This window comes from Dunckerocampus dactyliophorus, chromosome 2 (genome assembly GCF_027744805.1).
Source record: "Dunckerocampus dactyliophorus isolate RoL2022-P2 chromosome 2, RoL_Ddac_1.1, whole genome shotgun sequence".
Taxonomy (NCBI): Eukaryota; Metazoa; Chordata; class Actinopteri; order Syngnathiformes; family Syngnathidae; genus Dunckerocampus; species Dunckerocampus dactyliophorus.
The window spans coordinates 35,355,481-35,367,506 of NC_072820.1; the positions used below are offsets into that span (position 1 = coordinate 35,355,481).

A 12,026-nucleotide genomic window follows, 5' to 3' on the forward strand; every position below is an offset into this window, starting at 1 on the left:
CAACAAATAATCTTATTAGTAATTTCCACAATGAATTTACTTCATAAAAGTCAATTACTGGTAGATTTATTTTAAATATTTCAGTTTTTATTGAGGATTAAATTAAGCAAACCATTAAATATGTCATATTTGACCATTTTTAGCATATTGTTATGTGCATCTCATGCATTGTGAGGAAATCAAAGTTGTATATTATGATTGCCCACATAACTTATTACAAATAATAATACAAATAATAGAAAATTACAATTTCATTTTAAAGGAAAAATAAAAAAGTGAATTTCCCCATGTCTGATTATAATAAATATGGTAAATACAATTATTTAATGAATTAGTAAAATAAATACTCCTCTTTGGGGAAGTTGTGTTGTTACACAGTTGAATCACATTATGTTCTTTATATGTTTCGTTAAGTTCAGGATGAGCTGAACAATGACAATGGAAAAAAAAAGTTACAATGCATGTTTAATGTCAATAAAAGACAATAAAATTTGCTTGCGTGAGCTCCCTGTTTTTATTTTAAACATTAATAATAATAATAATGCTAAAAGCTAGGGCTACTAATTTAACTTTAGATGTGATTGACTAATTGGATTTAAGTGGAATTATATCAATTTTAAAAATGAAAAAAATCCAATTAGTTTCAGTCTCTATTGTGCTTTTTTTGTCATATTAATGCAAACAAATTATTTTACTTATTTAGCTTGAATATGTTAAATATAGGGACTTAGGGACTTCAGTGACATTCATTCTCCTCAGTCAATATTGACATTATGTGTTTAAAATGAGATCCCATCATGTATTTATCATTGCTCTATCTCTCCATTATGTGCACCTCATGCTGGACTCTGTGCACGCCTCCCCCTCCTCCTCTTGCTGGCATTAAGTTCAAACTTGACACTGATGTTGACTCACTTTGTCACCCCTCGGTGGCCCTCTCCCTCCCTTCCCTTCCACTCTCTCTCTCCCTCTCTATCTATCTATCTCTCTCTCGCCATCGCTCCGAGGACAAGAGCGCCTGCAGACGCATTTCTCTCCAGAGCACCCTCCCCTCCTGCACCACCTCCCTCTTTCACTCCCTCCATCTCTCTCCTCTGCACCCTTGCCTGTACGGACACAGTATTGTCAACAAAGCTGGAGAACAAGGAACGAGGGGGAATCAGGGGTATAGAGGTATACACGGGACGCCCCAGCATCATCTCGCATTGATACTCATTGTAAGTTTCAAACTTTGTCTTTTCATATATTAAGTTAATGCTGCGATTTGGAAATGCTGACATCTGTTCTTGAGTGGGTCGATTGGGATTGCTGACCTTTGACATATTTGCTGTTTTCTGGAAAGTCCAAACCGCTTTCCTTCTAATCCATCTAAAAAAATGGGGAAAAAATAAGATATGAGGAAAGTATCTTTTATGGAATCAAACGATATGAGTGTATGCTTTACCCTTTACATGCCAGTGCAATGGATGTCATTCAAGTGTTGACTTTCATCCTTATTTTAAAAACTTTCTCTATGATTTTATGCAGGTGGTATTCGCTTAAGTCTAACCCTAGCCCTAATCCGAACCCTAATGGATGTCTATGTCATGCACACGTGTTATCAGCAAAGCTAAAAGCCAGTAGCATAATAAATGTCATGGCTTCCAGAGTGGCTTCTAATGTACGTTGGCTCCCAAAGGTATACCAGCATTCCAACGTATAACACACACACGTTACGACAGCCGGCATGTAACTAACTCCATTTCTGTCTGTCATCATGAGGCTAATTCGCCACAATGCCGACCATGTGTGAACTCATGCGATATGAACCCCTCCTTCTTCTTCCTCTTCCTCCTCGTCGTCTTCTCCACTCCTTCCCCCCCTGCAGGAGGACGAGTTGTAGGATCGAAAGGACGGTGCGCGGAGCCCAAAGTGACAGTAAACAGTGCCGAGCACGCACACGGCAGGACTGCTGCTTTGCTCTTCATGGTGGTTGGGACACTTGTAGTATGTATGAGAAGTTAACCATGCTCAACCTGCAGAGTGGCTCTAACTGGAGCGGGCCTAACAACTGGTACCATGACCCCACTGGTGTACAGACTCAACACAGCACAGGTGAGACGTTAACAAGCTCCTCTTTTAAAGGACTTTTCATTACGGCCTTTTTTTCCCTCTCCAGTGTCCGAGGGATGCCTGCTGGACACAGAGGGTGGCATGGGAGGTGAGGCAGTAGGAGGAGGAGGAGGCCCAGGCCGAGGGGGAGGTGTCCCCGTTGAGAGAGATGAAGGCGAGGAGTCTCAGTTGAGGCTGCAGCTCAAGAGGAAGCTGCAGAGGAACCGAACCAGCTTCACGCAGGAGCAGATCGAGGCGCTGGAGAAAGGTCAGGACATAGCACGCAAACACCGCTATCATGCTTTACGGCCAGTCACATGACACAGCTAGTCCTGCCTCACAGCACTTTGCATTGGGTTAAGGCAGGGGTGTCCAAAGTCTTGCCCGGGGGCCATTTGTGGCCTACGACTTGTTGCGGCCAAGAAAAAAAAACTGAAATAAGGCTTAATTTTACAATAAAAATGTTAAATGTTGCAATAATTCTAGACAACTGAGAGCTGTTCTCTCTTTAAATATATTAGCAAACAGTATCCTGACCTATTTTTGATTGATTTTAGTGTGTCTAATAAGCTATAGCAATAAACATCAAGATGGCACCCCTGCATTCTTCAATGTTACTGTGGAAAAAGTTTGGACACCCCTTGGTTAAGGTCAGTGGCAGCCGGGTACAAATAATAAGATCCAATACAAGACCTGTATCAAAAAATGTATAAAAATAATACTGCTCAATTTTAATTTTAAACTGCAGTCTAATGATGTTTTGATCTGCTGGTAATTTGCATGAAGATCTTATTGTCTTTTTGTATTGTGATTGTACATACTGGTCGCAATATTAGACACAATGAATGAGATCCAACACAAGACAAGCGAGGTATTCTTTTGACAGTGTGCACTGCATCATACTAAGAGCGCTTTGTAACCAAATGCAGGCTTAGAAAATGCTTCTTGGTACTAAAAGCACTATTCTAAATATTTTGTAAAATGAATACTACTTTGATTACTGTAATTATATGCGCAGGCGTGCCTAATAAAGCGCCGCCTGGTCAGTGTATATTCTCACAGCAATCAACCCTGACTGCTCCAAAAAAACGAATTAAGTCCACAACTATTGTACATTCCCAAAAAAAGGCCCTCTGGCTGCATAAACAGTAGAGTTCTGATAATGCATGATTACTGCAAATGCATTATGCAGTAAGAAAAGTCTGCTCATATGCACATTAACAGAGAAAGCGAGAGAGAGGCATCAGAACACCACCCTTGACTGGATATGGCTGCAGCGGGCCCCTCCAGCAAAATAAGGACGCGATGTCCACTGTGCAGCCGAGTGGAAGTGTATCAGTGTGGTCACTCCGTGCAAATGACATTAATGAGGTACACTGACCTCAGCGCACGGCCGAGGCACAATAACAATCATGTGTTGACAAAGACGTCAATTATAATCAAGCCAATTAGAACAATTTGTCGAACACGCTGAACGTATGTGGTGTGTGCAATATGGATTTGTTAAGCATGTGCTAAATGGCTTATCTATCAAAGGGATTACCTCAATATTTAGTATCATGCATCAAACACTTATTTATTTTGGTGTTGAATTAAAAATGGTCACATTCACTGCTTAAAAAAATAGCACAATTTTATAAGACCCAATACGGTTTTATCAACAAATCTGCCTTTATAATCAAACAATTCTAACAATTTAATTATTCCACAATATGTTTATTGTTGTGCTTGTCGTTTGTGGTTTTGGGATATCTCATTTGAGTACACAAGGGAATCCAAATATTTGAAATATGTTTCGAAAAGATTTAGTTTTGGGCCATGTTATATAATATTATGTCTGGTGAATAAATGCGCGATGTCAAAATGCTTTGGAAGACATGCTAGCTTACAGGTAATACAGATAATTATAATTGTTGCAAGTATAGTTGCTGTGTCCCAGAGGCGTTATACTTGATGGCGGCCATGTTCTTCAACCAACGTTGCTTGTCAGGCCCCTAAAGGTGTCTACAAAATCCCTAAAGTTGCAGTAGGTGTTTTGTAAAGCTGTGTCGGAAATTTCAAGTCAATCCGAGTTCAAACTTGAATAACAATAACTTCAATAACAGCGCCACCATGTGGTGTGTTTGTCAGGGAAATAATAACACACGCAACACAGCAGGAGTGCATGTTTTGACACATTTGGACTTTTTTCTTGGAGCTAGCTTGACACAAACAAATGCGTATCTGATTGTGCTGGTGTACCTAATGTTGCGGTCGATGATATCAGCATTGCCCGTATTGTGGACCCAAAATATTGATGACAAAACTAGAAAACCTGTGGGTATTTCAGAGCCCCACTTTGAAATAAAAATGCTTAGGCAGCTCCTCAACTTGAATCCCTTCATTTGAACTTTCCGCATATTCCATCACCATCAATAATTCATACAAAGTGCAACAGATAAATATTTCAAAAATGGTTGTAAGGATACATCTCTCAGCCTCCTTGATTTGTGTTTCCCACGGAAAGTTTAATTAGTCAACAGTGATATGATGCAGGAAATTGGAGAAACACACCATGTGGGTGAATAATGAGTGATTTCATTCGATTTAATCCTAACAAAAATTGGTTGTTTTTCTTGCATCTTTTCCTAAAGTCCTGAAGACTTTATGTGCTCCACAGAGTTTGAAAGGACACATTACCCAGATGTCTTTGCAAGAGAGAGACTGGCCAATAAGATTGATCTCCCCGAGGCCAGGATACAGGTGAGCAGACTGCACCATTCCTCTTATTTTTTATCTTGTTCATAAAATAACATGAGAGCTCAACCCTCAAAGGTGTGGTTCTCCAACCGGAGAGCCAAGTGGAGGCGGGAGGAGAAACTGCGCAACCAAAGGAGGTCAGGAGGTGTTACTTCCTGTTCTCAGAGCCAAGCACCCCTGACCACTTCCTTCAACACATCTGTCTATCATCAGCAACACGGCAGCAGTTCAGGTAAGCATGATTATATTTGCATTAAAACAGCATCATATAGTATTTGTGTTTTATCATTTACAAAGGTCTCTCGCGCCCTCTTGTCTTCTCCAGGGTCCATGTTGAGTCAGGCTGAGTCGTCGCTGCCCAGCTACAGCTCGCTGTCAGTCTTCTCATCTGGAGTCCAGGTTAGATTTGTCCTTCATCAGCACTTTGCAAAGCACGACATCCTCAGAGAGCACACCTTGCTCTTTGCCTACTTTCCCTACTGTACCAATGATCAGCAATATTAACACGAATACCTCGAATTCTAATGGAAATCCAACTAACCTAACCAGTGGTGTTCATCTCATATATTCAACCACTTATGGAGGACCAACAAATCTATTTTGCTGGTCCTCCACAAGTGGTTATTCAACTCTGTCTTAGAGCTGCAATGTTTCACACACGCAACAATTATTTGAGGGTTAATTCAAAATTGACAGAAATTTTATTTCAACCCCAGTATTTACAAAGCACAGCAATGACGATCAATATTATTGCTTATAATTCATAGGAGCTCAATCACAACTGCCCGATTGACCAACGAAAAAATAACACCACTATTCATTTGTTGCTATGCAGAATTCATAGGGCTCAAGTGCCCCATGGGCAATTAAAAAATGGCATACCACTACTGCCTCTATTACAACAACTGCTTACATGTTGCTAGGCAGAATTAATTGGGCTCGTTTATAAATTGTGCTTTAAGCTCATTTAAAAACTCCATACTACCACTATTGCCACTTGCTTGTTGATGCCCTATAGGCCAGTAAAAAAAAAAAAGGTATAGCATCCGCCTCCAACTACCCATTTGTAGCCTAGAAGAATAATAACAATAATAACTGCCCTATCGGCCAACAAAAAAATTGGACTATTAAATGTTGATGGGCAGGATTCATAGGGCTCAATCATAACTGTTCTAAAAAACGGCATACAACTACAACAATAACTATGATAATAATAATAATAATAATAAATCACCACTCAGAAATATCGTAAAATAATGTCCACTTTGGCACTGTGTGAGATGTGTTAATTTAACCACACAATAGGTAAATATGCATACTGAGAGGTAATATTTTTGTCACTTTGGCTGCACGATTGGAGAAAAATATTAGAAACACCCTCTTCGGCTCAGCTTGTGCCGGAGACTGAATCCCAAGAAGCGTGAGCCGGTGAGAGGTGAGGAAAAATATTTATTCAAACCAAGTACAAAAGGTGGTACAAAAAGGGTACAAAGTACAACGTAGGAACAAAAATACAAACAAAAAGGTCGCCCGGAATAATCACAGGGAAAAAAGGACATAGAGTTCTGTTAACACAAAAAGGCTCTGCTGAAAACTAGGCAGGCTCAAAATAACAGAAAGAGTACTTACGCTGCTGGAGTGAGCCAGGCAGGGAACTAAGGTAAAGCTAGGCAGTAGTGATGGTAGATGAGGCCTCGTGAAGCGTTGCGGCACATTACCCAAACTGTATCGACACTGTCTCTGTACTGTGTCGCTCAATACCGACACCTGCTGGATCTTAAAGGGTGCGCATTGCTGCTGTGACACATCACACACACAAAATATAATAGCACATAACATTCACACAACAATAACATTCAGAAAACAATTTTTGTCCCAGTTGACCCTTAGGTGAGAGACTCAACTGACATATTGATTTAATGACTTACTATATACAATACTACTGAAATGATTGCATTATTTTATATCTTTATCGAAGTTTAAAATAGATTTTATATCTTTAAAATATACAGTCAATAAATAGTGAACGTGACCGTGTGTCATAATGTGGAAAGTATAGTAAAAGTAAAACCAAAAGTAAATCAACACTGTAAATTGAATTAAAGTAGTAAATTCATTTAATCAACTACTGCTGAGGAAGTAGTCAAATGTTTATATACTGTATCTATGTGTATTGATAAGGTGGTTTTCTTTAGTAGGACAATTCAGTAAAAACAATTAGGACATTTAACCGGCAGAAAATAAAACAAATATTTTCAACTAAGAGTCACTAACATGCAGATGAATTCTGTCAGCTCAAGAGGAGATGAACTGTTTCAGAGGAACGGGATGAAATAGGAAAATAAAAAAAACAAATGGATTATTTGCCAATATAAGATCGAAATGGTCTCACACGGCGAAAATCTTTCTTTTATTTCAGTCTCCACGTCACACTGGATTCAGTGGAAGAATTGTGCTTTAAAAGATTTGTTCTTATTGCCAGACGTTGCACTCCGATGACAACAGCCTGACTCGCTTCCCTATAAACACACTTTGGCGCCTCACAGACAGGCGAAACAGCAACTGTACCGGTCACGTGACTTTTTCGTCACGCGAGACGCGCACCGGCACGGGGTTTCGCTCTTTGAGCTCGACACATGAGCCGACGCGTCGATGTTCCCGGACCCATCACTACTAGGCAGAAAAGCACGATTATTGCAGCTAAACAGTTGCAGGAAGCTGCTGTAGACAGGCGCCTGAGTCGGCTAATACGTGACGACAATCTAGCAACTGGGTGAAGGAGCGCTTGCGGTTTAAGAGGCTTGCTCCTGATGAGCTGCAGGTGTGCCAATTAGTCCTCCACGAGGCGGGCAAGGTGCGCTGCAACAAGGAGCAGAGAGAGGGCAGCATCGCAGCACACAGCACACAACACACCCCTCAATGCGCAATACAGTCCTCCATCCTTGCTAACTGGAAACACAAGAATAGCACGTTTCTAAATAATACCTAATCAAAACTGAGTTGTGTTACATTTGTAAAATCACATTTTAGTTAAATGTCTTGTATTGAATGTCATTATATTGTGATGAGTTGTTGAGTGTATGAAATTCTGAGGTCAAAAATACTCGAGCACCCTCTAGCGGTTGAACCTTGTTACATCCAACATGCTGCAACTATGTAGTAATAACTTACTTCTACCTTTTCTCTTCTTTGACCCCTCGCCTTGCACCAGTCCATCCCTCCGCAGTCGGCCTCCTCTTACTCCTGCATGTTGCCGCCATCTCCATCTGCCCCGCGCAGCTTTGACTCATCAGCATACGCCTCCCCTCACCTGCAGACTCCACCCTCAGCCAACTCCAACACTGGTGGGTGCCTCTCAGCAAGCATTGGTAGACATATCTCTGAGACTGACCACCTCTGCTGTCCCTTCTCCCACCAGGCCTCATATCACCTGGCGTCTCGGTGCCGGTCCAGGTTCCAGGAACTGAGCAGCAGGGCATGAGCCAGAACCTGGGCCAGTACTGGGCCAGATTACAGTGAACAACCACCAGCTTAATAGAAGAAGAACATAAAAAAAGAAGTGTGAAGAAAACAATAACACAGGACCGAGCTTTGTGGATCCAAAATAAGCTCAAATGTTCACACATTTATCCAAGAGCAGCTTTGGTTCTACTTGACAGTACGCTACTGGGATTGGCTTAGTATTTGCTTAGCCTGCAGAATAGCAGTAGACATAGTTAAGGGTTAGGTTGAAATGGTGCGGACTACTTTACTGAAGGATGCAGCGCTACTCAGTAAATGCCAGCAGATGTCTGCAGTGTATTGTGAAGTGGAACCACAGTTCGTCGTTACAAAGGCAGCAAAAAAGCTGTGCACCATATTCCACTTACTTGTGGACTCAAAACTGCTAATCCATTCATCCAAAATGAACCATATGGCTAAACATGTCAATATAAACTCCTACAGGGTTTTGTATATCAAAACAAATCAGGTAGATCAACATATTAAGAGGAAGAAAAGACATTTTTTTATATGACTTGTGTGAGCTGCTGACAATCAATCCTGCCTGCATGCACTACAGCCTGACAATCAAAGCAGGACAGAGAGGAAATACTGTGAAATTTTACTGCAACACTGCCATGGCAACATCACAAAACCGTGCATGTGCAAACTAAACCACAAGACAATCAAATACTTTGTTGTACAAAGAAATAGCTGCTCACGCTCCTCTGTCAATGCAACTCAGTTCGAGGTATTACCAGTTGTCTTTTCAATGCTATTTATTTGTCTTTACACTTCACAGGCCCTCAATGTATTGTTTCTTTTGCTGTGTGTGTGTGCGTGTGTGTGTGTGTGTGTTGTGTTAGTATACTGTTTAGCTGCCAAGAGTCAACCCTTTTGTGAAGGCCTTGGAACCCTTTAATGAAAATAAAACTGTACGTCATCCATGTGAGTAATCAACCCTCTTCATTTGAGACAAAACCAACTTTACGTTTAATGTGTCCATGATGCTAATGGCATGCATGACTCATACACGGGGCCCCTGAGGATGAGGAGAAATTAAAGATGAGGAGAGGAGGAAGGGCAGGGGAAGGAAAGATAACACCAAGGAGAGAGAGACAAGAGCATCACATGGAGGCACGCTAACATACATTAATGGCCTTCTGAGATGCTATGTGAGATGCCTGAGCTATTGCACTGAAAGCAGCGTCATCAGTTTCCCTTATCCACAAGTTGGAGATAAGTATTGGGACACAGAAATGGGGAGGTCAATGGTCAGGTGAGGTTCTTCCATCCTGAACTACACCGTCCATTAATCTTGAAGGTTGGAAGCATAGGAATATCCAAAATGACGAGGACGGTGGTTGAATGTTTAACAAATAAACCCTTAAGAGATCATATTTATCTGAACATAAACTAATACACTTTCTTATGTTAAGATTGCATGATTCCATGTTCCTCACTGACAAAAAAGGGAATAATTGATATTGTTAACAAATGCTAAGCAAAAACATCAACTAACGGTCGCGAAATGGAAGTGATAAAAAAGGTAATTAACAAGATAGTAGAAGCGCTGATGTAGATCAGTAAGTTACCATTCCATACTAGAACATTTGCAAACAAAATGAAAATAGTGGTTCCAATGTTCCAACGACCAGTCTCGTTATTACCACAATTTTCCAAAATTATCCAAAAGTTATTTGGACAGTTTGGAGAAATGTATAAATAAAAATGAATTACTCGTGGACAGCCAATACAGATACAGAGCTAACATTTCAACCTCCATGGCACTGATCGAAATTGCCAACGCTGTAAACCAGTATTTATGAATCTGACAAAAGCTTTTGATGCAATTAATCACAACATTCTAATTACAAAATTAGAAAAGTACGGAATCAGAGGGTTAGTTTTGAATTGGGTCAAAAGCTACCCAGCAAACAGGAAGCAGTATATGAAGCTAGCATCTGCAAGTTTACATATTATGTGCGGAGTACCCCAGGGGTCAATACTGGGACCAAAACTGTTCAACTTATATATGATATATAAGTTTGGGCGAGAGGCAGGGTACACCCTGGACTGGTCGCCAGCCAGACAATATGGACAAACAACCATTAACACTCACATTCATACCTATGGACATTTTGGAGTCTCCAATTAACCTAACATGCATGTTATGTGGGAGGAATGTGGGAGGAAACCGGAGTACCCGGAGAAAACCCACGCACGCACGTACGGGGAGAACATGCAAACTCCACACAGAGATGCCCAACGAAAATTTGATACCAGATCTTCCCAGTCTCCTGACTGTGTGGCCCTCTGGGGATCATCATAGATAAAAACATGAACTGGAAATCTCATATTAAAAATATACAACATAAGGTGGCGAGAAATACCTCAATATTGAATAAAGCAAATTTGTCCTTGATCAAAAATCACTCCATACCTTACCATATCTCACTTATTGTGTGGAGATATGGGGTAATAACTATAAAAGTACACTTCACTCGCTAAATGTACTGCAAAAAAGTAATCCATAACGCCGCGTATAGAGAACATACAAATCCTCTATTTCTAAAATCACAAATATAAAAATTCGCTGACCTAGTAAATTTTCAAAGAGCTAAAATTCTGCATTAAGCAAACAGTAACCTGCTACCCAAAAATGTCATCCAATACTTTTCAAGAAGAGAAGAGAAATATGATCTCAGAGAAAAAGTAAACTTCAAACATTTATATGCGAGAACAACGCTAAAAACCCACAGCATTTCAGTATGTGGAATCAAATTATGCAACGGATTGTGTAAGGAGCTCAAACAAAGCACCGAGATGAGTGATTTCAAGAAACAATACAAGCAGTTGATGTTTGCAAAATACAAGGAAGAAGAGTTTTGAACCACTGTGTACATACAATACCATGTCTAATCACTGCAGTACTCATTGCGCTTCATGCTTGTGAGTTCATGTTGTTTGATTTTTGGGCCAAATGATGACAATAAGCAAGTATACTCCTTGAAATGTATTTTATCCAAATTATTGTTATAATTTCAAAAAGTGGAATTAACTACAGTATATTGACCTTTTAAAATGAATTCCCCCCCTACACACACATAGAATTCAGATTTTATGTATTTAAGGCTGAAGTAGTTGTAAAAGACTTATTTCAAGTGGATAAAACTACTAATATATGAAATTGTCACATCACGTTTTTGGAAAGCTGACACCTTTTTTGTCAATGTAGAGTCAAATGTGTAAGTAGATGTGAAGGACCTTTTCAGGGTTATGAGATGTCTCCCAACACTTTTGTCCATGTACAGTACATGTGTTGCTTACTGGCAAACCTCTGACTTGCATCATCACAGATTTCACTATAATTTAGTAATGAGGATATGAAAGTCACAGCAATAATGGCATGTGCAAAATTAGACTAGAAATGCAATTGAAGTGCATTGTGATTACATACGATCTAGGGTTAGGGCTAAATCCTAAAGCAGAGTATGGCCACAACATTAGGTACGCCTCAGCACAATCTAATGAGACTTTTACAAAGACATTAACACCCCCTGAAAAGTATTAATGTATAATATTGTGCTTGTAGTCGTGGTTTACAAGTGCAGTAGATACAGTTTATATTAAAAATATTAGAAACACCTTTCTGGATGATGCTTGCATGGGTGGGGTGGGTTGTGGTGGGGTGGGATGTGACATGAACTTGAGTA

General features: G+C 40.1%; 1 protein-coding gene across 1 annotated transcript; it reads left to right on the plus strand.

Annotated features, from left to right (window-relative positions):
• The first annotated feature begins 1,021 nt into the window (after nucleotides 1-1,021).
• Nucleotides 1,022-9,255, plus strand: pax10 (paired box 10). Its single transcript, XM_054767652.1, has 8 exons — nucleotides 1,022-1,217; nucleotides 1,868-2,094; nucleotides 2,159-2,359; nucleotides 4,751-4,833; nucleotides 4,906-5,062; nucleotides 5,156-5,229; nucleotides 8,042-8,174; nucleotides 8,249-9,255. The coding sequence occupies exons 2-8, from the start codon at nucleotides 1,989-1,991 to the stop codon at nucleotides 8,347-8,349; spliced, it is 855 nt and encodes a 284-aa protein (XP_054623627.1). The 5' UTR covers nucleotides 1,022-1,217; nucleotides 1,868-1,988; the 3' UTR covers nucleotides 8,350-9,255.
• Nucleotides 9,256-12,026: the final 2,771 nt, after the last annotated feature.

Bases quoted from the DNA above. Each gene is read 5' to 3' on its own strand.
- pax10 (XM_054767652.1), top strand. From the start codon at position 1,989: ATGTATGAGAAGTTAACCATGCTCAACCTGCAGAGTGGCTCTAACTGG. The intron at 2,095-2,158 runs GTGAGACGTTAA...TTCCCTCTCCAG, and splicing joins ACAGACTCAACACAGCACAG to TGTCCGAGGGATGCCTGCTG. The intron at 8,175-8,248 runs GTGGGTGCCTCT...TTCTCCCACCAG, and splicing joins CTCAGCCAACTCCAACACTG to GCCTCATATCACCTGGCGTC.